This window comes from Buteo buteo, chromosome 12 (genome assembly GCF_964188355.1).
Source record: "Buteo buteo chromosome 12, bButBut1.hap1.1, whole genome shotgun sequence".
NCBI classification, from domain to species: domain Eukaryota; kingdom Metazoa; phylum Chordata; class Aves; order Accipitriformes; family Accipitridae; genus Buteo; species Buteo buteo.
The window spans coordinates 31,441,898-31,468,783 of NC_134182.1; the positions used below are offsets into that span (position 1 = coordinate 31,441,898).

The 26,886-nt window shown below is 36.3% G+C and overlaps 1 protein-coding gene across 6 annotated transcripts in view; it reads right to left on the reverse strand.

Annotated features, from left to right (window-relative positions):
* Positions 1 to 26,886, reverse strand: part of RYR2 (ryanodine receptor 2) — a 455,131-nt gene that overhangs the window by 214,518 nt on the left and 213,727 nt on the right. For all 6 annotated transcript variants that reach the window (XM_075043205.1, XM_075043203.1, XM_075043202.1 and 3 more), the window contains 7 exons: positions 26,484 to 26,648; positions 24,954 to 25,075; positions 21,747 to 21,930; positions 20,892 to 21,027; positions 14,844 to 14,939; positions 4,517 to 4,635; positions 3,978 to 4,111 (listed from right to left, as the gene is read on the reverse strand). In XM_075043205.1, the coding sequence (XP_074899306.1) occupies positions 3,978 to 4,111; positions 4,517 to 4,635; positions 14,844 to 14,939; positions 20,892 to 21,027; positions 21,747 to 21,930; positions 24,954 to 25,075; positions 26,484 to 26,648 (956 nt within the window). The remainder of the gene's footprint in view (positions 1 to 3,977; positions 4,112 to 4,516; positions 4,636 to 14,843; positions 14,940 to 20,891; positions 21,028 to 21,746; positions 21,931 to 24,953; positions 25,076 to 26,483; positions 26,649 to 26,886) is intronic.

Here is a 26,886-nt window from a genome sequence, read left to right on the forward strand (position 1 = left end):
AATTCTATACATTCGAGGTTCTCCTTAATATATAGCATGACTCCTCCTCCTCTTCTTCCCTGCCTGTCTTCACGAAACAGCCTATAGCCATCCATCGTGATTCTCCACTCATGTGAGCTGTCCCACCATGTTTCAGTTATTCCTATGATATCATATCTTTCTGACTGGGCACGGACCTCCAGTTTCTCCTGTTTTTTCCCCAGGCTGCATGCATTGGTATACATACACTTGAGGTGGTTGGTCTTCTGGTTCTCATCTTGTGAGGCAGCTAAGGAACATTTCTCACTGCTCTGGTTGGCCTGGCTTATCCCCAGTTGGTTTCAATGGCGTGAGCATTGCCACTTTTGACCCCACCCCCAAGTCCTTCAGTTTAAAGCCCGCCTCACCAAGTTGGCCAGCCTGCTGTCAAAGATTCCACTGCCTCTTCTAGACAGGTGGATTCCGTCCCTCCCTAACAGGCTATAGTCATCGAAGAATGTCCTGTTGTCATAAAAGCTAAAACCCTCATGATGGCACCAGCCATGAAGCCAGAAGTTGATTTGCATTATATGTCTATTTCTGGCTGCACCCTTTCCTGTAACCGGTAAAATGGAAGAAAAGGTAACTTGGGCACCAACACTTTTCACTCGTACCGCCAGGTCTCTGTAGTCTTCCTTGATTCTACCAAGTTTCCAGTTTGTGGTGTCATTCCTGCTCACGTGAAACAGTAGCAATGGATAATAGTCTGTGCTCTTGACAAGTTTCACCACCCTCTCAGCACCACCTTGGACCTTAGCTCCCGGAAGGCAGCATATTTATTTATTTATTTATTCTGGTGAAAAAATGCTCTATACAGTTAAACTAAAAAAGTGTTTGTTTCAGTAACTGAAACAGTATCCTCACTCAGATACCAATAATAATATTTTATGTGTTTGAACATTTAATAGATGTTAATTCCTATATACAAAAATTACAGCTATTCAGTTACCAATAGAAATGTAGTAAGTATACACTGCAGGTTTAATTGTACACAGCAAACTGCATTCTATAACACTGATTATCCATTCAAGAGAATAACATTTAGAAAGATACAAAAGTAAAACAACAATCTATTTCAGAATTCTCTTGTACCTCTTCCTTCCTTATTCCAAGTCTTGTATAACTTAGTAATTTGTAGCAGTTGTACCAATCCTTAATGCCAATTTGATGTTCCTACTGCTGATGATTTTAAAGTACTTCACAAGCATACTTAAAAGGCAAAACTATTACTGTGCTTATTCAGTATCTAGTTAAATAGCAATATGTAGAGTTGTACACCTAAAGGTCACGGGGAAAAAAAAGGAAAGAAAACTATGCTTTTCTAATGTAATTTTGGGATAATACTGAATCTAGAATCTCATCCCAAAAAAATCTGTCTCCAGACAATTATTACTGTGTCAGCTTTGTACTGAGAAAGCCATCTAATCCTGAATTAAAGCTGTAGAGTACAGAAGTATCCAAAATCAATGCTAGGTATATTTGCTCAATGGTGGGTTACCCGTATTGCAAAAAATATTTTAGACTTCTAGGCTGAATGTATCTAGTTTTCACATCCCTCCACTGGACTGGGTTATAACTTCTATAAATATTTTCTTTCTACATGCAAGCTGCCTTATCAACAAAAATGTAGCTCTAAGCCAGTGCATGGTATGCCTTCTTGTGTAGGGAATGCAGGGGGAGGAAGAAGGGTTGATACAGGCTGTTAAATACAAGTCAGTGTAAAAGCAGACTTTACTGATCTGATTGCTTATAAAATAACTTGTTTTATCATGTAAGACTAATACACTTTCCTTCTAGCGGTATATCGGGTGTCTTCTGCCGAAAGTTTAAGTATAGATACTCTTCACTTTGTTAAAAGTCAAACATTTAACCCCCTTAAAAATATAAACAAAACCTGCTTGACAAAAAGCTATCTTCCAGAAAAGTCAAATCACTTGCAAGTTGTTGGTAAGATTACCAATCGAATCTTTTCTGCCTGAACACAGTATCAGCTTTATTATGCCTTTGTCCAGACTCCACAATTTAATCAACCTAATCATCGAACTTACTCTTTTTAAATAGAGGTTTGTGAATAGAATTTTCCAGTCCCCTGGAAAAGTATGTTAAACAACAATATCTTAGTTCCTTTGCCAATTATTTTTGGTGCAAGGTATGCAAGTCTCAGTCTATCACTAAACGTTTTCAATGTTTCATTGGTCTTTCTGACTTTTGAAAAAATAATCTTTTTTCCTTACAACTGCAAGAATATGAATATTCTCATTCACAACTTCCTAATTGTCCTGGTTTCAGCTGGGATAGAGTTAATTTTCTTCCAAGTAGCTGGTATGGTGTTATGTCTTTGAGTTAGGTATGAGGAGAACGTTGATAACACTGATGTCTTCAGTTGTTGCTAAGTAATGTTTAGTCTAAAGTCAAGGATTTTCAGCTTCTCATGCCCAGTCAGCGAGAAAGCTGGAGGGGCACAAGAAGTTGGCACAGGACAGAGCCAGGGCAGCTGACCCAAAGTGGCCAATGGGGTATTCCATACCGTGTGACGTCACATCTAGTATAGGAACTGGGTGGAGTGGGGGCAGGGGATCGCCACTCGGGGACTAGCTGGGTGTCGGTCGGTGGGTGATGAGCAATTGCATTGTGCATCACTTGCATATTCCAATCCTTTTATTATTATTATTGTCATTTTATTAGTGTTACTATTATTAGTTTCTTCTTTTCTGTTCTATTAAATTGTTCTTATCTCAACCCATGAGTTTTACTTTTTTTCTGATTCCCTCCCTCATCCCACTAGGTGGTGGAAAAGTGGCTGAGTGGCTGTGTGGTGCTTAGTTGCTGACTGGGATTAAACCATGACGCTAATGCAGAGCAAAAATATGTATTAACCACATATGCTTTGTCTACAGACATACATGGGAAAGACAGTTCTACCTTCCCTGTACAAGATCCAAAGTCAGCTCAGAAGCTCAATCAGTATCCATACATTTAAAATTTCTCCTCATGTATTTTTAACAGAAGTTTTTGTTAGTGATTGTAGTTTATCCGTTGTCCAAATTTATTGCTGACATGGAATGATTCCCATTACACCATCCTTCCATGTGTTATACATGTTGGTGTGTTAATAGATGTGTTGGGAGAAGTCAAGTCACATGTGGTTAAGAAAAATATGAGTGAATATATTAGCTATAAAATTGGCAAGTTCATTTCACCTTTAGACTTGAAAAGGCCTCCTTGCAATATACAGTCGTGGATTTTTTATGTTTTTCAGCATCTAATAAATCCTATGAACTCTGAATTTTAAGTACTATTTCTATGTTTCAATTTTCATTCTCACTTAATGATTCAGACTTTTTAAAAGATGTAAGCTTGAGACAGAGGAAGATCCCACGAATCTTCACTTGAAGCCAGATTCTTTTGCCTCAGCATAAATTCAAACTCTGGATAAACATTTACTTTGTAAATCCTACTTTGCTAGTTTAAGATGTTACTACCTTCATCTTGTTATTAGTGTCTGCTGGAAGGTACCTTCTACAACTCTGCCCGTGGAAGGAAGGGTTAGGGCATTCCCTAAATATCCCAGGCACTGGTAAGGTGTTTGGCGCTAATTCTTGATGTTGACCAAAGGTGATTAGGAAGTCCTCACAAGATCACAAACATAAAGGCAGTCACAGGACACTGGCTGACAATACTTTGAAAGCAGAGCTAGATCTAGACAAGCATCTTTAGAAGAGACTACAATTTCACAGACTTAAAGCAGTTTATAACAGCTTTAGCTTGTGGCAGCTCTCTCTTACCCATGTTTTGCTTCTAATCAATATTGTGAAGAGTATTTAAAATCCTAGTAAGAATAAAATACCTTAATAAAATTTTTGGAACTAAAACAGGTTTTCTGTAGTGACTATTTCTTTTAATCACAAGTTTTATTCTGTTTTGTTCATAGATACGGATTTTTTTCTTTTTCTTTTCACCTGCTCACGTGGTTGACAAGGCGTGTCTGTAAGAGCAGATCTCTTCCTGGCAGGAGATTGTCACAGATTAGATGTTGATTAGACCGAACAGCTACTCCATGACAAACACAGAGAGAACACAATACATCCAAAACCTGAAAAAAATAGATTATTTTAATCTTAAATATTTGTTCATAATCATCATGAGTTACTTCAGGCAATACAATGCTATATACCTTGTTACTGGAATACATGTAAGGGTATGTAGTTCATCCAACATTGTACTTTTAATTTACAACAATTCTGAAATTCTCCTAACAATATTAAGAAAGATATATTTTTCCTGCTCCCCTTGAAAATTAGTGTATATCAATGTTTTCATCAAAAAGAAGATAATGTTCCCCTTTGCTTCTTCAAACTTTTCATATACCTTTTAGGAAAAGTTTCATTCCTAATTATGAATACAGTATTAAAGTATTTGAAATCCAGCTTCTACACAGAACAACGTGCCTGCTTTGTTCACAAATGTTCACCTAAATATAGTTCTCTTCTTTGCCTACCTTATGGTTTCTTCCATGTTTGTCCAAAAGACAGATGATTGACTTAATATGTCCTTCCTTAATAATGTTTAGAGCTTCTGGGCTTTCCACCAACACACAGTGTAAAACCTCCAGAATTCCTGAGAAAAAAAATTATTTATTCAAAGTGCATGTAAGATCATAACTGCACATAATACTTCCTAATATATTGCTCAGCAACATGGAATAGTTTCAAAAATCATGGTATATGATAAACAAAACCAAAAAAGGATTGATGTACTTCTAGATTTCCCAAAGTAAGTGAATGTAGTAAAAATCAGAAAGGACAGGAAAAAACCTGTAAGCTAATTTGAAGTTTTAATAATAAATATGTGATGATCAACTCTCACAAATTCAAACAAACTGGGTAAAATACTGGTTTTCAGTGAAGAGGTGAAGACTTCACACTACATACACATTATATACATAAAACATGCTCTCCATATTTACAGTTTTCTGTTTCTTCCCTTAGAAAACCATATCAACCACTAATGAAATCATTTACCTCTGAATTAGAGAGCAGAGGTAAATTTCCAGTCTACTGGCCCACTGTGAATAATTTTCTTTCTGTATGTAACAGCTATATTGGGAACCACACTGATGTTCTTAAAAGAGCAAACAAACAGAAGCTAGCATGAAACTAAGATGTGCAAGGAAGTAAGAACCACTAAATCTCCAGTGGCCCCTCAGTTAAATGCAATTCCAATTCCAATAAAGCAGCAGTCATTGCCATCAAGAATCATTAGCCTTAAAATGGTTCCCTGCAATGGGGGCAGTAAAACAGGCTCCCATGTGTACTGGATCAAGTCACCACTTTTTGGGCTCTTCCACATTTGGCAAAGACAAATATTACACAAAAATTCATTATCAGTTGCTACAGTTGTTGCCACAATGAGAAAAATCGGAGCACTGAGAGAAAGCTGAGAAGCAGTCTTAAACCTAGAGATACGCAATTCCTGTTTGTGCTGTACAACTCTCATCATTCTGTCTTCATCCCTGTATTCAAGCCATGGCTCCAAACACTCAAGTTAACCCTTGCAAAGCAAGATCCATAGCATGAGTCTTCCGCTCTTTGCCATACTCTCTTTTACTAAAAGAAAAATGTAGCACTGTAAACTCCCCTTGCTGTGGGGAAAAAAAAAATTCATCAGGCAAAACTACTGTCTCAGTAAGAGTACTCCAGTCTGTCTTTCATCGTAGTAAGGAAGAGATCATCAGCTGCTACAGTTGAGTAAGACTACGGTCAGCTAAGGGAAAAAAGTTCCACATAGCTACTAACTGAAGACAGATTTTTAGTCTCAGTGCCAAGACAGTGTGATGACAGAAATGATGACAGAAATATTAGATTAGAAACAGTATTTATGCTGATCAGCTGCCTCCCTCTCACCTTAACATTTCAGGTTGGATCTAAAGCTTACAGAGGGAAGCAAGCACTTTTCTGTTAGATTTCCACTGGTTTTGAATAAACTACTGAAAAAATATGTATCATAACTAAATGACAGCTGATATTTAAGAATTTAAAGATGGTGTTTCATCCACATAACTGTCCTTAGTATGCATCTGAGGTTTTCTGAATTTGTAAACAATAAAAACAAGCTTTTCAAATTGTAAACAATAAAAAAAATTAGAAATGCAAATTTCAGGAAAAAGAATATGCATTTTGATTTATTGGGAGAATTTTTACACACACACACACACACACACACACACTTTTGTTTTTTATATAATTCCTGAGGAACAATACAATATGGTCTGGAACATTATAACTAACTGATCATAAATCCTCTCACAAACCAAAAATTAAAAATTAAAAGTTAATTGAACAAGCATTTTAGAGACAACCAAGCAAAAATGAAAAGAAAAGCTGTAAACCAGAAACTCTGAACAGAATTTAAAGTAATGAGTATGAAAAAATTGTTGGAACCAACATATCTGTTTCTGCTAAGTATGAAATGCATGCTTATGCAGTGAATAATGAAATGCAATGAAATAAGTAATAACTACGAAAAAATTACAGACTGGTATTAAAACCATTATTAAATCCATTATGAGGAATAGCAATGGCCAGGAGTTCCAAGTCTAATGTATTGTCTTTTATTGGATCAGCAGAAAATCCCATCTGGAGAATTTCCCAAGTATCTTATTGAGGAAAGGAATATATAACACCATTAAAAACTAACAGAAATAACCTACCTATGCAAAGATATGCATTTGTAGACTTAGGACATGTTCCAGTGTTATACACCAGCAAAGACTAAAATACCTTCAGTTCATGAATTATTTTTTTGTAATTGTTAATTTCAGACCAACTTGTATTACGCTTACTTGCATTTGGATCAAGGTATAGCTCTATATAAAAACAAAAGTAAAAAGACCACCACAGCCAAAGAAACTGTAGACATCCTCATAAAGAAAAAACAACAAACAAATTATTTTATAAAGGATAGAAACTGGGCTGTACAGACTTCTACAGAGGGATAAAAGGATATGAAGAATGTTATTAACAGTCATACGTCAACAGAGATTTCTAATTTTTTTCTTTAAACTTAGATTTTAGATTCTCATCCTTGTTAAGACAAATTACTCTGCCAGAAGAGACAATTGTTAGTTTTCAATTACTTTCTATTTGAAAGGTAGTTTTATTTTTTATTTCCCAAGAAAATCTGAATTAAAATGAGAATTGTAATTCCCAGTGACTTCAGTCATGGCTGCAGTCACCTGACTTCATTCAGATCTTCATTTTAATCTTAGACAACCTACAGCACCATTCACTTTCATCTCCATACTATTTAACATTTTTTCCCAGGGATCTGGAGGAAGATATGCTGTCATCACTAATAAAGTGTACAGATTACTCAAGGACTGAAATGTAGTAAAGGTGGAAGACAACAGATACAGTGACAATTTGATTTATCTGGTAAACAGGTTTCAAACAAAGTCTGTGTTTTAGTATGTTTGAAGACGGAGTCATATATACGTAAACCGAAAATGCAGGTGACCCTGTACAGATACTGTAGACAATTTTCCTGTTCTGTGCAGTGGCTGCAAAAAAAAGTCACAACCACGATATAATGAGCTAGATGTGAACTCCCAAAGTGATTCTGTAGCCCTGAAGGTATAAGCAGAAAGTCTCAACAACTAAAAGAACATACTAAATGTGAATTTGGCAGTAGTATGATCTGGGCTGCAATAGATGTACACTTCCAATATTGACAGTAACAATATTGGTAAAGAGAATAAAAACCTGAGTCATGAGAGCAAGCTAAAGGAGTAGATGCCCTATAGCAACATAGCAGGAGCACAATCCACACAGCCTGCCAACTAGACAGGCAGGCATCACTTGTACATGGCCAAAGTACGTTGGGAGGTAAGAAGTGTTGCAAAAGTATCCTCAGTCTAGAGGGGTAATCTGTAACAAGATTGTGTGCCACAATGATCTGGGAATGCAGGGAAATCACTACATTCAAAACATGGTAATTTAAAGTTTGCCACCTCTCCTTGTAGCACTGAAACACACTTAACAATATAAACAGTAATCCAATATGAAATCATACCACATAATGTAAGTGTGGTAACCATAACCTTGGAATTTTCAGATTTGTGTAGGCAGATTCATAATCTTAACTTTGTCTTAAAATGGTATACAGGGTTCATTTTCTAGTCTTAATCTTTTCAATAACAGAAGTAAAAATACTTTGAAGATGTAAACATTCAATAATAAATGAATGTTATCAATCAGACCCAGCTGCCACAGCAACTTCTTCAATTACTGCAGCATCTGAATGCTAATTATCAAACACATTTTGTTCTAACGGCAAATTCCCTCTACTTCAGAAAAAACTGCATATGAATGTGCAACGTCTGCTTAGACTGATCCACTTTTAGATTGTCTACATAAAGACAATTGGACCTGTTCCAATTTCATTGGAGTTGCTGAAGGCAGTAAAGCAGAAGTGTTCAAATTTAATACAAATATCACAAACAATATGATATGTGGAGTTTATAAGAAAGATGAGTGAAAATTCTTTCTTAATGACTAACAGATGAACAGGAGCATGTATTTTCAGGACATGCTGACTCCTCTAATGTCATACTGTAGAATACTAGCATTAAATGCACGCCTTTGGAAAAAAAAAAAGTACTCAAAACCTGATATTACCTGGTTCCAAAAATCTTCTCTTGGACAATATTACATTACTAACTTGCTCTATTCTATTTTTTATTACCTGTGTTTTAATGCCTCTAAAATATTAGTAGGACTATTTAATCCCATCTGGAATATATTTCAGAGTGAAAGACTAATCTAATCTTAATTTATGCATTGAAGACACAGCTGAAGCATTTGCATTGCATTATTCACTCAGCTCCTGTGATATATCACTTCTAATATGGTCTACTCTCAGACACATTTATACTTGGACAAATCTTCATTTTCTTTCTTTTGCTTCAGTGAAGATCAGGAACTGACTCAATTTCTGATCTGATTTGTACAATCAACTCACAATTGCTGTTTATATATTTAATGCTTTTATTCTGTTTTCATAACCTTCTTACTTCAAGGATAACAAAAAAAATGAAAATAGCAATTTTATTGATAATAGTTTATGGCATCAAATCTTTATCGTAACATATTCAAGAAAACACCTGCAGGAGATATAGCTGACAACTTCAATGTTGAAGGTGAACTTAACTTTGGTGTGATTAACAGAGCATGGTGTTTCTTCCTCACAAACACTCTACCTTAGAAAATGAATTAATTATTTTAGGTGTATATATGCAGCCAGGAGTTCTTATTTAAAAGGTGTAACACATTCCAGTGTTTCTCCCTATTGTAGACCTACCACTGTAAATTAAAACAGTGAATATCCTCACACCAATCAAGCTACACAAAGCTTAAAATCTGGCAAGCAAGTATCCCATGTACAATCACAAAAGCACATTTACATACTAAAAGCTAAACCTACTATGCCTCTCAAGATAACTAAAGCACAGCATAATTAGCATCTTCTATAACTGACTCCCTCAAAACCAGAAAAAGTCTTAATTATAAAATCAGTTTCAGAGGCAACACGGAAGTCATGTTACCAGAACATATGGGGAAGGAGTTCAAGTGGCCTAGTTCCTAGAAGAAAACTCAGAACAAATGAGCATTGCAAATATCAGGACCTTCAGAATTTTTGCAGCATGCAGTACGACTACAATGTCAGATTACTTTGCAGTTTACAGAATTCATCTCATACCTTACTATAATATCATAAACATAAACATTTAGGTTTTAATTTTCAAACCTCATTTTTACTTTGAGATTAATTTTTAAAAATACATACATACATACCAGAAACCATGTAACACAGCATTCTTACAGCTGTCATAACAAATTTCATCTCAAACCTCCAAAAGTTGAGTGCAGTTTTGCATTATTTCTGAAAATCCTAGCTCAGAATTTCAGATGTAAAACTAGGTCTCTTAGGAAATAATTTCACCATGGACAACTGGGGAAATACACTGAAATGAAGAAGTTTTCAGTCAAATGGCATGGAACTGCATAATTATGAGAATATTCTCCTTAGATGAATGCTCTCACACCAAAGGTGGACTGTAGCGGAGAAAAGATCTAGCCCGTGATTTTAACAATTTTTAGATGCTCTTCTCAGTTTAAATTCTCTGTTACTCAAATGTTCATGAAAGCAAGATCACGGCATCTGCAAAGCAGGTTTCCCTAACAATAATATAAACCAACATGAATGTTCCGTTATGACATCTATTTGGTTAGGTTCTCTACACCTAATATACTAGCTACAGTGATAGGATGATCAGCAAAACTGTACCTAGACACCAGTGCTATGAGCAGCTAACTGCCTGTAACACCAGCTAAGAACTAAAGTAGTGATACAGATTTAGCCTCATATGTTCCTGTTGCTTCATATCTTGAGCAGCTCAAGGATTCAGAGCATAAAAAACCCACAGTTGAAACAGATCAGGTGCATGCCAGGAGTATGAAATAATAGCATAGTAAAACAGGTTCCTCACCCTAACCCCATAGTTCTGCAGCAAAAACATGAAACAAAATTCTGCAAGCAAAAATACTTCTATGAACCATTGCTGACTGGAGGGGCTTACACAGGCAAATGCTTCAAAGTCTCTATACGAGTCTCCACCCCAAGAGAAGAATAACTGACTTCTAAACTCTCTGCTTGCCCGCAGAGTTGACAAAGGAAAAAGCTTCCAAGAGGAGAAGCATCAATGTGTAACTGCTCTTCGCAACTGCAATCACCCACTGCAGATCTTGCTAATCAGCTAGTGAACGTCACAGCAGTTCACCCTTGGCTCTGAGAAGGAGAACACTCCTACGACTGACATTTTACAATATTTTCCCCCGTTGTTGGTCAGTTCATCTCAGGAACAGATTTATAGCAAATAAACAAAATGCACGTGACTATTTAATGACAAAGCTGAGGAGAACATAAACACCTTATCTGCCTTGTTTACTATAGGACACATCTGTTCTCATGGCTGCTGCTGATGCTTTGAAGACTACTGAGGTAAGGAATTTGATAATATATGCCAAATGGTGATCTGTGGCTGAGACAACTCCAATTTTTATTTGGGATACTCAGCAATACCAGGATATTTCTCCTGTATTAATGACACAGTAAAAGGCTGATGAGAACAACTGCATTAAGCCTGTGACATTTCTTTTCAAATGTCTACCAGTCTAATATAAACCAAATAACTTTTTAAATGGGGGACATCTTCCCTTCTTGGCATTCCTCCCTTAAGATGTCAATGAATACATGGACACATCTATCCGTGGCAGAAGTACGATACAGGAGTGGGAAGAACAGGATGGGGAAGGAAATTGTAATTCCTCTGTAATCAATGAAAAATTATTATTTAACAGAAGATTATTATGTTCCTTCTAGCTCATGAAACAACACACAACACTAAAATAACAACATGATAGGAATAAATTACAAATATGTAACCGGAAAGGTGTGTTACATTGTTCTCACTGTTGTTGTAACTATCCTGCCCATTGGTCTGACTACAAACATTCATGCCTTTTGAACTTAAGTGTAGCAAAATTACAGAAAATAAGTCTTGAAAGACTCTCAAGAGGCCATTTTCCAACAAAACAGTAACAAATATTATATATAACTCAAAACAGTCACAAATGCAACTGGAAAACATTTCTTAGTCTGTAACTCTGAAACGGCTCCAGCTGGTGAGAGCAGAGAACAGAAGAGGGGAGGGAGGGGAAATTATATGTATCAATACTAATGACAAAGCAAAGCACACATGAGCTACAGAGAGATGAAAAACCAGACAATAAAAATTTAAAACACAGCGATCGCTGTGTTATTCAACACATTGAATATTTTTCAAATCTGTTGCTCTTCCTGCAGTGGATTCAAAATACCTTCCATGTGCTACTAATAATTAGCTCCTGAAATCCACCTTGATATATACACTTACTGTGAAATATACACATGAACCAGAACCAGAATATCAAAGAATATCAGACAAGGGATTTCAATTACAGTAGCTAGAACCAGGCAATAAGAGAGACAGGTTAAGACAAGTCTGTCTCTGGCATTACAGTAAAATTATTATTACATTTAGTATAACAGATTCTATTAACTCGGTTAGACTACAATTCTGAGCATTGAAGATGAATACAAATTATACAGGACATCACAAATATTTATACTGCAATGTTCTTATATAAAATTACAAAGAAAAAATACAAATAAGAAGTATATTAACATTCATTACAAAAATGAAACAAACTATTGAAATTGAGATTGCCTGTGGTAGTATGAGCATTACAAAATTGTCTTTAGCGTCTTGGTTGCTTACAATTCTTCTCTCCGCAGGACTATTTTTTACTAATTATTGACTTAAAACATAGAATTTTCTCAACTTCTATACTGGAAGGTATATTCCAAATACATTTCTTACAAACATTCAGTGGTTTCTCCTAGTAGTTTCTCCTATACAAACTTAAGATTTGTATAATGGCAAGAAAAATATGCTTCTAGATTAAGTTAATAATTTACATAAAAAGTTGAAATGTCTCAAACCAAAATTGCTTTTACTGTGTTATTATTTTGCATGTTACCATTACTGAGCATTGCATGTACAAGTCCTCCAATTTGTATCGTTTATATTTCTGTATTTCCCTCTTCACTTTTAATTACAGGGAAGAATAATTTGCAAGGCAAATTCCTTATCAGGTATAAGAGCTTAATTTAGACTGAGCTCCTGCTTGTTTAACTTTTCTGTCCAGTGCATGTGAGAAATAAAGCTTTCTGTAAGGAGCAATTAACATTTTTCTTATTTCACCTTTTTCATAATTTCTTTATTCTCATGTCCTACAATACACTTAATTGGCAAACCAGATATTAAAAGATCTCATCACACCATGTTTCCAGTTACTGGTGTAACCTGTAGAACTCCAAGAAGTATTACATTGGTAAGAACAAAATTTAGACCACTGGCCTTACACTATGCATGTTTTTTAAACTCCAATAAATACTCTCACTAATCTCAGAAAACGGGGGCAGGGGGAGTCAGGCTGCAGTGACATTTCTTACCAACAGTATTACTTTGGGTTTTGATCTTTATGTGATCATCATCATGAAAAGCATACTTAAAAAGAGACAAAAATCAGTCTTAAGAACTAATGACTCTATTTGAATCTCATTTCTTCGCTACTGAGTCCAAGTTTGATTACTGTCTACTCTTCAGATGCCTAGATGACATCATTTTGGTATATTTTCATGGTGAAAAGAACATTAATTAAATCTTCATGTAAGAAAAAAAGTTTGTACTTATATCAGAAAAATGGGGCAAGAGACTCCAGTATCACCCATAAAATCAACACTATTAATTGCAGAAACATAGTCCTACTGTCTCTTCAGTAACTTTGAGATACATTTAGCAGAGGTCCTTTAATGCAATGAGATTTGTCTACCATCTGTTTAAAAAAACAAACTACAGTGCCATGTTTCAAACACATACTTTTAAAGATAATAGAGTAGTATTGTTAAAAAAAAAACAAAACACAAAATAATTATTCTAATAAGTATTGAAGACTTTTTTTTAAATAAACACATGCCAAATGTGGTAGTCCAGATAACCACCTTTAAGGTCCTGTTATAGACTACAATCATGTGAATAACTACATTTAAGACAGTAAAGAGGTACACAGTAGCAAGCTGTCTATGCCAATAGGAATCATGTATCACCAAGAGAAATTCTTAAGATATTATTTACATTCACCTAATGTGCAGTGTTCACGCTACTTATTTCTTTATTTCTTATTCTGCTCAAAAAGTATATTGTTCCAGTAGAGTTCAAAGAGTTTTTTAAAAAATTCACTGGAAACTTAAAAATACAATGTATTTGGCTGGCAGAATAGGTTTATGGAGAACAGGTTGCTTCAAGGAAACAGAATCCAGGATCACCATTTCAGTGAGAAGTACAGTACAGCTCAGTATAACTTCATCGATTTTCACTTCGAGCAACACAGACTAATTGCATCTTATAGACACTGAGGGGTTAACATAGTGGTTCGGGAGGAAGATAAGACATTAGGTAATGACAAAGAAAATAAATAAGCTAGCTTAAAGAATTTGTGTCTAAAGTAAGACAGAATTCCCAGATTCTCAAATCATACGTGTATTTCAGGCATGCTCCTTCTCATTAACTTCAAACAGAAATTCAGACCTCAGGAGCGAGAGAGGTGATTAAAAAGGGAATGTGTAGGTATTATGGAGGTAACATTGTTACATGCAAACATAGAGGTATTTTCTGAAGACCCATCTATTACACATTCTCAAGTAGAATACATTAACTTTCCTATATTACCACTACGGTCCTTCAAGAAGAGACAAATTACATCCATTCCATACAGTTATTATTATTATATTTAGTTTGATGCAAATCCTGAAAAACATGCAGACTTCCAAAGAGAAGGGAAGGGAAAGTAGTACAATTACAGAGAAAGCAACTTAACACAACTGGAACTGTAGAACAACTGTTCCACCAAATGGTTTGTTTGCCTGAATTAAAAGGTAACGTTACAACTCATTGGTCAAGGAAAAGGAAAGACTGCTAGAACTTAAGGTAGAACTACAACTGATATCAATATGGTAAAATGCTACAAATATAAATCTCACTTTATTAATATAACTTACTCTCTCATAGGAAGTACTTCATGATAATTAGACTGAACAAGTAAATCACCAATTTTAAAGAATGAAAAACTCGTCAAATAAGGAAGTTAAAATACTAAAAAGCATACCAGAAGAGGCTTCCAGTCTTTCTAATCTGCTGATCAACCAATCAAGAGATCCAGAAAACTGAGCACAGTTTTTACGATTCCCTCGAATCAGAGCCGCTGTTGGAAAAAGAGGGGGGGGGGCGGGAAATATGACAATTATAAGTCCATTTAAATCAAAAGAATCCCTGTCTTGTCCTGCCAGGAAGGATCCAGTAAGATAGATTCTTAACCTTTAATTATTGATGTTCTTGATTTAAATTTAAATAACATGAGTAATAGTTAGATTTAAGCCTAAGAAATACCCTTGGCATCAAACTGACCTTTAAGGTATTTGAATTATTTTGGCTTTACAATCATCTTGATAATCCCTGCAAAATGCTCTACCTGAAGTAGCCAGTACTGACACCACAAAAGTCAGCTACTACTGTAGAAACAAATTTCTGTAAAACAGTATTCTTGTACTGACAGGAAACATTGGAAGAGCAGAATGTGAAGCCAACGACGTAGATGATGAATGTAAATTATTTTCTATTGATACAATACCTTTGTTCAAGAATAGGAACTAAACCAAGATGGATGTCCATGAACTGTTTGTCATACTTTTGACAGGGCTGTAGGGGGGAAGTAACTGCTTTGAAACTGTTTCACCCTCATGCTTTAAGCTGAAGATTGAATGCATGCACTGACTTGGTGGGTATAACTGACTAGAAATCTCACTGAACACTGTAGGCACCCACAAGCCTGCCCTGTCCTGCAATACATGTGTTTGCATGTATGTGCATACACACAAGCTCTCAGAGAAGCATCTGTTCCACTCCGAAAAAAGAGTGAGGCACTAACATTTCTCTTTGGTGTGTGGAACAGTGCAAACTGCTTTTCTTAAGACTGTTTTCCAATTCTACCAACAAATTATTTCAACCTGAAATTTCTATGGTTATTTTCAGCAGCAGAGACTGTTGGTCCTGCTAAGATGCAATGGCTTCTTGAAATCTATGTTTCATTGCTGCAGAAATTCACTATATTATATTGCAACTGTGTCTTTATGCTGTTTCATTATAAAAGGTTAAACTTACAGACTTGTGACATAAATATGATAAGAAACTGTATCTGCAAAGGGGAAACGCAATCTTGGAGTTAGTTGCAAACAAGTCACTGCACTGACAGTTCTGCATCATGAATAAAGAGATCACAATCCAATTGCTTCATAGCCAACCCCCCCCCCCCAAACCAACCAACCAAAACCAAAAAACAACCCCTAACAAGCAAAACAAACAAACAAAAACCTTTCTCTTGCTGTATTATATAACAAAAAAAAAAATCTATATCCTGAAATCTTACATAGTTAATTAATCATCACCATAGTTATCTGAAAATATTGAGGCACTGTAAAAGAAGGAGCATCTTGTTAAAAGACACAGATTAGAACTAAGGAACACCTGTTTCTGTAAGTGACATTTTAATTGATTATGGGCAAGGTACATAATCTCACTGTGCTTCAGGTACAAACAGAAAATGAAAGCAGTAATAGTTCATTGCTTAACACAACATCAATAAATTTGACTTCATTAACAGTAATAAGACACAGATGGTTTCCTAAATGCAGCTCAGCAGAAGTTTGTGCAAGGTTAGTATTCGGTGGTTAAAGCTGTGCAATAAATGAGGTACACAGCCACTTAACATTGAAAACAAAAAATAATGTCCAACAGTTGCTTCTTTTATTGCCCACTACTCTGAACAAGACTAGCATCCAGTTTTAAATAAATAAAAACCAGGATGTGATCAGTCAGACATTAAAGTCACATCATTACATATACTCCTGCACATTCTTTGGTAATACAAAAGAATCAAATACAAGTTCAGAGTGATTTTATGTACTTGTAATAGAAGAAGGACAGATGCCTTAGTAGATATACAGCAATGATTTTAAATTGAAAGAGGGTAGATTTAGATGGAATATAAGGAAGAAATTTTTTATGATGAGGGTGGTTGGACTAGATGATCTTTAAAGGTCCCCTGCGACCCAAACCATTCTATGATTTTTATATGTGGTAGTATCCAGTCTCAACTCAAAGTCTGTAAATGCCTCCATTCTCGTCACAGTGAAATATATCACAATGTCAATGAAGTGACAAAAACCATGAATTCTGGCATCACAGTTTACTGTTATTTATGTGCAGACTCAAAAACAAAGCAGTGTTTGCTGAAGCAAGGCTGAGCAAGCAATATCCATTTGTCATCCATGCAATTACTGTACAGCTCCAGCTTTATTCAGAACAGAGCAACGTACAAATTCATTATAGCCAGATCAAAGCCAGGCTTCTTAAGCATTAGCTGCCAGAAGATAATGCAGTTAGGGAAGTAACATAAGGGGGCAGGAAGCATATGGAGACTGGGAAGTCAACAAAAGCTTGTGCACTGTTCTCACTACAAGTCCATGGAAACAATACTTAGTACGGGACAAGTAGACTCTTTTGGAAGTAATTTTCTGGGCTTGTCAACTGGAAATTTCAGACTTGGAGAAATGATTCTGCAATCAAGCCACTACTTCCTCCAGTCTGAGCTGTGCTTAATGTAACAAGATATAAAACTAAACTGTTACAAAAACTTCAACACTCCCCTACATCTATGAATAATCCAACCACAGACTTTTATATTCCATCATCTACACTCTAAAAGGATATCAGTTTATTTCATTGAGACATTAACTCTCTGGACCTAGCCCATACTTTTAAATGGTTACAATTCCTGCTATAACGTCTTCAATTGATTCTTAATAAATCAAATAACTACCATTAGTATACATGAAATAATCACCTTTAAAAAAAAAAAGCCTAAAGCAGATTCACTTTACTTAGTGGGCATACATGAGCTGAAAAATAGATTAAGATGTAAAATTTCTACCAATATTCCTTCTAGACGATCTTTTTAACACAGGGTTGGACAAGCAGACATCCCCCAAAAACACATTACGTAGTGTCACATTTTCAAGCATTCATACAGGCATTAGGGTGAGTAAAGAGGAAAAATAGAAGCAGAGGGAGGGAAAACCTAACCGTAGTACCTCTGTGATAAGAAGGTCACACTATGATTTAGTATCGTTTTCACTGTGAAAGCTTACTTTCATGCATCTTTTCCAAATTTTAACTGTTAAAGTTAAAATTTGCTGCCCTTTCTGCCTTCCAATGGTTGAGCTACCTTCAAAAAATTCAGACTGAACAATCTGCTTGCTTGCAAGCATGATGATAGCCAAAGCTACATGGGGTTGTTTTGTCTTGTTGAAATGTAGTGAAAACAGCAAGAAACATTTTCTTCATTTTCTATAACAGACCATAGAGTTCTGAAGGAAGACAGACATTGGCAAAGAGAAGAACGGAGCTGTAACATGCAAACAAACATGAGAAAGGCCTACATCAGTTTGAAAAACATAAGACATGAGAAAAAAAAATAGAAGGAAAAAAAAAAAGAGGAAAAGGATCTGAACACTCCATTCAAGAACCTACAATATAATTCATGTTGCCAAGTCATAAAATTTCTCAACCATCAAACATCATAAATCCACCAGCAAAAACTCCCATCTACCTCTGAAAAAGTTCTTCATATAGAAATACAATACAAGGACAGCAGTGTACCATTGTTACAAATCACTCTTAGCTGAAATCAAAGCAGTCTGATGTATCTGACGTTTCAGTCCTGCTTTTGATCCATATGCTGACTCACTCACCTGTCACTATGCTGCAAGTTACAGAACTGGAGAGAGGTGTATAGAGGATGTATTTAGCTTACAACTATAAAACCCATGGAAATCAAAACCAAAACCATTAAAATTACCTTATAATGTTCATAAAATCTACCAATCTAATGTTGGGAAATGCCACTTTTGGTCACCCTTGCAACCTGTGTGTATGCATCATGCTACAATCTTCAGCTACATAGAGGTGGCAGATCCTCACCCAGAAGCACAGCCACAGGAACCACCTTCTACCCTAATGGCCTGTGGTTAGGTGACAGCAGCCACTGTTCAGCTAGCTCCTTCTTTGCTGTGAGAGATCATGGGAGAGGGCTTCTGATGTGTCAACTTCTATTTCCTCTGACAGAAAAGGTAGTGGGCCAGACAGAAACACCTCACTGGTTTTATCAAGGGCTGTGCGCCATATGCTGGATATCCTTTTTTCCCCAAAAAATTATTTTCTTTGTCAAGAGCACAAAATGATGAACCTAGTTTGACTATGGAAAACTTTGCAACTACTATATACAGAATTCCTGCCTCACTTTGCTATTGGGTAGTAAGGAAAGTTTGTGTGAAGTGAGGCATGCCATTAAAATTTAATTTTCTGTGCCTCTGAATTTGGAGGAGTGCAAGTTTTCAGTATGCCTTGCACACATGAAATACTGCTGAATATTCTGAAAAAAGGTCAGATCCCACAGCTCTTAATTTGGGAACTAGCATTGGTAGAGTAATTTCTCTCTGTATCTGTTCCTCTGTGTGAATGGGAGATAATACATTCTATTTGCTTTATTACAGAAGTTTCCGAGAAAACACTTACTAATAGTTCTAATTATTCAGATTAGTAATCACAAATGGCACAAAAGAACTCCAAGATAAAAGCTTTGTTTTCCAAACATGAATTAGAAGGCTCACAATAAATAAGGTTCAGTGCCACACACTGAGTAGCAAAGAGAAAATGAAGTATTTTAAGTACCAATAATAAATGAGCACTAAATAAGGAATGGGTCTTATAGAAAAACTTGTATGTGATCATGCTTCACAATGCATACCCACCAAAGAGCCAATTTAATAATATACACACTATATTCCTCTGGGCACTTCCTAACCACTTCAGTCCATTTTACAAACTCAATGTTCAGTCCTGGAGTTTTTAACGGAATTAATGTATAACATAACATTACTTGTGTACCTTTTCAACACAAAATTTTTCAGGAGTGAGATTTAGTATAAATGATACATAAAATGCTTATGTTTTACAGGGAAATAAGATAACAATCCTGTATGAGGACTTTGTCCAAACTCAAGCTTTTGCCAAAACACATACAAGTTTAAAGGCAAGAAGGCCCTCACATTAGGGCTGGTGTGTTACAGAAAGCAAACAGCATAGGTACACATATGCAGCCTGCACAAAGCACTGCTTAATGACAGGGATGCATTACTGTCCTCAGTCACTTCAGGTCAATGTTAATGTTATTATCTAGGCTTACTTATGGCACTGAGAAAACCTAATGACAGAGGAGCAAGCAACTGACAAAATGATCTCTTAGGCAGTAAAATTTCCTTATGTAGACAATTAACAACTCAGCAGGAGTGAATACGCAGGCAGTTATAGCAGTGGATTAATAACCCTATATAATGAGTCATAGTAGAAGATAAATAACATATGCAACTCAAATTGGTGAGTAAACAGGTGATTAAATGCTACTACCTAAATAGCAATTTGACCAGGACACCAACTAACAGATACCTGCAGAAGGTATTATGAGATTTTCAGTGACTGCAGGTGGACAAGACATTCATGGTATACTGCATCTAAAAGAGTGTACCTTTCCATGGCACACTGTATCCTAGTATAATGCTGGAGTCACTGGTGATTACTGACTAATAAGAGGGTCCTGGTTACAGAAGCTTTAGATTTATGCTGCAGTTCTGCAGCCAGATGTGTGAAAAATCATAGACTTCTACAAAACTGACCACAATGTAATGGCTCCTTAACACAGGAATGACATATTCACGTATGTTTTGTTCACACACTTTTGGGTGGTATACAAGATATACCAGCAATTTGACAATATGAAAAACCAATCAATCATTTAATTGAAGTCAGAAACTTGTTATTTATCATAATAAATATTATTAGAAAAATCACATTGTTTGAGTGTTTTCAGTGTATTTTATTCTTAAGCACGTGGAAGGAGCTGGAAATGCAAAAATCTTGTTTAATTTGTATCCTAAATTTCTACACAGTGGAAATTCTTCTATACTAAAACAGGTTCGTGCTTCTTTTTATCTGAGTATTATTTTGAACTAAAACAATCCAAGTAACCCATAATATGTCTTACCTAGCAATTCATACAAAGAATTCAGAATAGATTTCCATGCTTCTCCAGCTTCCTTCCCAGCTACGTCTGCAAAATGAGCTGCACTGCTGTATACATTCAAGCGATCAATACATTCAAGAACAAGGTTGATCATACCCTAAAAATGGAAAGGCTCAGATTGTCAGAGAAAAAAAAAAAAGTATTGTTTAGGTGCAAACACATAAGATTTTCAGAAATCTAAGAAAACAAAACATGAAAGGGAGGCTATGCAAAACACCAGAATATATAGAAGGAGTTAAGACAAGTGGAGTCAAAGAAGCAATCCCTATGGAAGAGTGTTCCTTGACTGTGATAATAAAAATTTATCATTTAGGACAGTCAAAATAAAACAGAAAATAAACAGTATTCCAGACATAATTTTAGGCAAGTTTCTATTCTGGAACACATTTAGGCATCTGACTAAGTATAGGCAACTATCACGACCAAGAATAACAGACAATGTTAAACAAAATATTTAAAGCATGCTTATTAAACCAAGACATACTGCTGCATCAAGAGATTAAACTATAACAGAAGAAACTAAATATTCAGATTACACATAAGGAGTAAATTATGGTTAGCATTCAAGGCACAAGGTCATATACTAAGTTTTTTAAAAAAGGAAAAGGAAGTAAGGTCTTGAATGTATTTCCTTAAATATACAGGAAAATCAACAGATTTAAAGAGATTATAAATGTAGCAAATAGTTTGACTCTTACAGGACAAAAAAACCCACTGCAAACCATACTCCAGATTAGACATCAATGCCACAGACACTGTGAAAGAACACTTGCAGACAACGTGGTGGAAAATCAGGAGTAAAACTGAGAAAAGTACCTCTTCCTGGAAGAGGTTCTGGCGATTCTTCAGTGCTCGGAGCCTGTTTTGTTTGTCTTCATGCTCCAAATGTTCATCAGGGGGGTGAAAGTATCCAATCAAGTCCTGAAGGCTCAGACTGACTGACTCAATAGGCAAATCGACGGTGGAAGACTTCGCTTTCTTGCTGAGAGCATCAAGGCCCCTACAAGAAGACACAAAGTCTCCTGGGTATTGGAAATTAATTTATTTTATCATTTCAACTCTTTATTGATTTAAAAGCAAACTTTGTTTAGATGCCAAAGCTCAATTCATTTTCTGACAGCTACGTAACTTCTCAAAAATTATGTATGTCTGCCCCATTCTCCACTTAATCATGCACCCCTCCCTTCCCAAACATAAACTGGAAGCATCAAAAATGTTGTTTCTCTTAGTTTTTTTTAAATCCAGAAAACACATTTTAATATTCTACCTACGCATTTAACAGTACCAAAGGCAGACCAAAAGATGAAGAGAAGGTATTGCAAACCTGTTCACAGCATCATGAGGCTGGACTGGACAGAAGTCAAAGAACCAGTCCTATGGTGCTGGAGAGGGCCCAGCTAGTCCGTACAGGCTCTCAGGCATGTCTCTTACCTGTTCTTAAGCCACCTTCAGTGCTGGAAGATGCAGCTCTTCCACACACTCTGTCCCACCACTTCATTAACCTTTTTGTTTCCCTGATACACAATTCAAGCTCAGCCTTGCTGCAGCCTATGACCATTGTCTCCTAGGAGTGGAGGGCAGACTGTTCTCATCCATGTTGCACCCACCCCTTGCTCAGCCGAATCCCCAACAGCGCTGTGCTTCCCGGACCCGTGATAGACCTTTCTCCTCCATTGAACCTCATCTTTCTTGAAATGCGGTTGTTGCAGCGGAGACCTCACCAGCTCCATGCAACAAGTGGAAGGCGAGGGCTTTCCCTCGCACCTCCCCGGCTCCCCTCAGGAAGGCAGTGGCAGGCAGGGGGGCTGCCCCAGCCGGGGGCTGCAGGAGGCCCGCCAGAACCTTCTGGAAGGAGCAGGAGGGGCCATGGGGTGCTGAGGGCCTGCGAACACAGCACCCATCCTCAGGGAGGAGAGAAAGATCCGGAGGATCCTTAAACTCTGCAGGAGCCAGCCAGGACCCTGAAGCGCTGTGTGAGGAGCAGCCCTGACAGGTGGGCCCACCCTGGTGGCACGCAGTGCGGGAGAGCAGGAGGAGGGAGCTTATTTGGCATTCATGATTTCTCTTCTGACTCATTCTCAATTCTGCCATTGTAAAAAGGTTTTTTCTGCTAGCGTAGTTTTGAGTAAAACCCAGCTATGTAGCAAAGAGGTCCCTTCCGTTTTCACTGGCGCTCCATTTATGTTGGCCTAAAGACCACCGAGCTTCCGCTGGCAGAGGAGCCTCCATGTCTACAGAGGCACCCTCCCAGCCCCGTGCTCTTCTCCTTCTTTTCGTTCGTTAGAGGCACCAAAGGCCCCCCGCAACCTGACCCACGACTGTCCTCCGCAGTCCTCTCTCCTGAGCTGCACAGCACCCTGCTTGCTCCCAGGATTCCTCTCCAGGCCATGATATGGAGTAGAAGCCCCATTTTATACTCTGCTTTTTGCTGGATTAAGACAACACTGATAAGTATTGGGCGGGGGTGGAGGGCGGGCAGGAGGGAGGCGGTGGTGATAGTTGTTTGGTTGATTGTTTTGGGGTTTTTTGGTTTTTTCAGCTGGCGTGTCACTCTGTGTTTTCATCTCAACTGGTAAACGACAGCTGGAAAACTTCTAATTCAGGAAACATTATGAATTCAGTAGGAATATTTACTGCTGAAGAATAAAAATCTCTTAGAATAAATCATGCAATGTTTCAAAAAGATAGCTACAAAGTTATCTTTAAAACTTAATTTTTATTGTGAGCACGTTATCTGAAGTGCAATTTTTCTACTGACTTCATGGGAAAGAACTGGGGCACACACTCAGGAGAATAATTTTGATCCTCTCCAATTCAGCTTTTTCTTCTTGCAGTAACATCCTGCCAAACCTAAATTGTTAAACACTACCTTGGACTGCCTGTGCACTCCACAAAAATCTCCACTGTAATTTAGCAGTACCTTGATCTGTGAAACCTTATAATTAAATTACCTTTCTCTGTCCTTATCTTTTATGGCATTCGTAGAAGCTTCTAAGAAAATGTATTATTTACAAAGTCACCTAGGGCTTGCATTTCTTTTGTATTTTAAATGTCATACAGTAGACAATTCTCCTGACAGATGTTTTTCTCTGTTGTTATTTAAGTATCTGGGTAAATGTTTTTCAACAAATTGACATGTCTACCTCTTTGGCTGTGCACTGATTTAGAACATGGTTGCTTCAGGTCACCATCTCCCACATTGTCTTCTCTTGTGACAAATGAGTTCCTATGAAATTCTTATCATTCCATATAGTCTTACTGCATATCATCCTTTTTCTAATGCCAGCTACACTGACAAGAGAGGCCTTTCATCAATTACTGAAGTCATAAACATTTGAGAATTAGCATTTTATCAGTGTTATGTAGGAGAACATTTGGAGTAGGAAGATAAATGCAAATTGCATGAATCTGGCAGTATTTTTAAATGGCTAAAATACTATAAAATAAAACATTTTCTATGTTGCAAAATATTAAAGAAATGAGTAGCGTTAAAAGGGACCAAATAAGGAAAGTGTAATGGGTGGGTAGAAAGAAGGTGTAATTTCATACTTTTAAGAAAAACTTCTTCTTGAGACTATGAACTTCTCCAGTATATTTGTGTCTTGTACAAGTTTGTAGTTATACAGTTATCTCCTTCTTCCAGGTTTTTCAAGGAAGAGCGCTTTTAAAAACCATACTTAGAAAAGAAAGAGCTAAGTGATGCACCACATGACATACAGCAAATTTTGGCAAGGAAAAAAATCTCTTTTGTGGTTTGTTTGCATTTTCAGTATGTTTATGCATTCAAATCAAGGTTGAACAATGAAGTAATATTAGAAAATAGAGAAAAGAAACTGACTAATACCTCTTAAAGTACATCTCTGCTAATAACACATAAAGAATTGGCATAAACTCTGGTTTGAGAAGTATTCATCTGTTTTTTCTGAGGGCTACATTGTTCACTGTTGTTTTAATAGTCACTTTGAGTAAAGTAAAAGAGGCAAAAAAAAGAAAAAGGATGAAGAGATCATTTTAAAAGCACACCTTATAAACCTGTTGAAAAGGAAGACCGTACTGCGGATGACACGTGCTGTTCGGGATTCTTCATTCTGAGATCTGGACAATGTTAAACCATCATCCATGTGACCTTCATGGTGCATTATTGCCTGCAAGACAAGAATGAAAAGCACTCACTGCAAAACTAAACATTATTCACAAATAAGAAGTATGAAAACTCAAATAGTAAGGCAGCCTAGGAAATGATGAAGTCACATTAAAAAAAAAAGAATTTAATTAAAAACAGATAATCCCATGTTTTACTTCCTTGTGTCCAAGGACACACTTGTACTGAGTCAGCAGTTTCAGCCATAATAATCTCCAAGCCACAGCTCCTGTAAACAATATACTTTATCAAAAAAAAAATTTAAAATCAAAAGTCTAAGGGGTTTTGTTTGTTTGTTTTTGTCAACCTTATAAATAGTTCCCTTACACAGCAGCAGATCCCTAAAGTACAGACAAGGTCAAAACAAGTATTCTTTACTGGTCCTGATTTCCAAGAATGTTACTGGCCTTCTTTTCTGACTATTTTAGGTAATTTTTTTTTTTTTTCATACACACACAAACAATTTATATTGCTTACATTATTACATTATTCAATAATGTATCTTATTTTGAATTATTTTAGAATTAAGTATTAGAATTATTATAAATATTATTTATATTAGTATTATAATCACTAAAATTTTACATGTAGTTTCCTAAATATGTATTATTTTTATATAAAATATTTAGAGGATATATATGTTTGTGTATATATACACATATATGATACTGACAAATTTTATATACATATAGAAATTTATAAGGCATAAGCTTCCAAATATATCAGATGTTGCTCTAGATTTGTAGTTCTGGCATGTAAAACAGTCATAGAAATTACTTCAGTATGGATAAACATCACATTTTATTTTATTTTATTTTTTAAAAGAAGGATAAAACGTTTTTTCCTTGCTGAGAAATAATTTCCTGCAAGGTTATACATTTACAGTAAACACTAACACAATTGTAACTTCTGGAAGATGTGTTAAGTTGTAAAAGAATCTTTTTCCCACTTGATTATGGCAAGCTAGCATTGTGCTTGGCCATGGTTATTCTTTAAAAGAAATTCCTCAGGGCTCAAGACTTAAACATTCCACCCCAAAAGGTAATACGCTCATGTGGAAAGAAAAGACTTCAAACTAAAAGCCTCCTTTTACACAGCACATTGAAGAAAGGAATTTTAGCATATTCTACAGCTATTACTAATATTTTAGTTTGACATCAAGTATATCCAGATTTATCAATGTTTGTGGGTTAATGTCTACAGGCTAACATGTGGACTTTGGCTTTTAGTTTAAGAACTCAGTACATCACATAACTTCAATATGTGACTGAAAAAAACAGCCTTTCACAATGAAACAAAGACATGCTTAAAATATTTGAAACTCAGAAATTAGTGCTCTCCTGTAGTTCCCTTCATTTCCTCCCCCCATTGGACTGTGACTGCATGAAATGCATTCCTATTTACAGTCTTACCTTCCGCTGCACAGAACCCATTCGTACAGACTTCGCATCAGCAGACTGGTACGTGAGCCATAAGCCTGTATCTACATGTTGTATGAAGCATATTGAATCCCCATATTTTATTTCAGGTGCTCCCATTCCATCCACTTCTTTTCTTGTCCCTGTGTCCAACTTTTCCTGAAGAATAAGAAAAAAAATGTATACAAGAACAAGAACCAACATGTTAATATTTGCATAAAATATTGAGTACTAGGCAATTGTCCAGAACAGGACCTAAAAGAATATTTGAGATCCTTCTTTAATGAAATGATTAAAAAATGGTGAAAGTGTAATTTCTAGTTAAATATTTGTGGAAAAGATGGAGAGAGGGATCCCATCCATACAAAAACCTAGCTTATTACACTAGGAAAGCTGG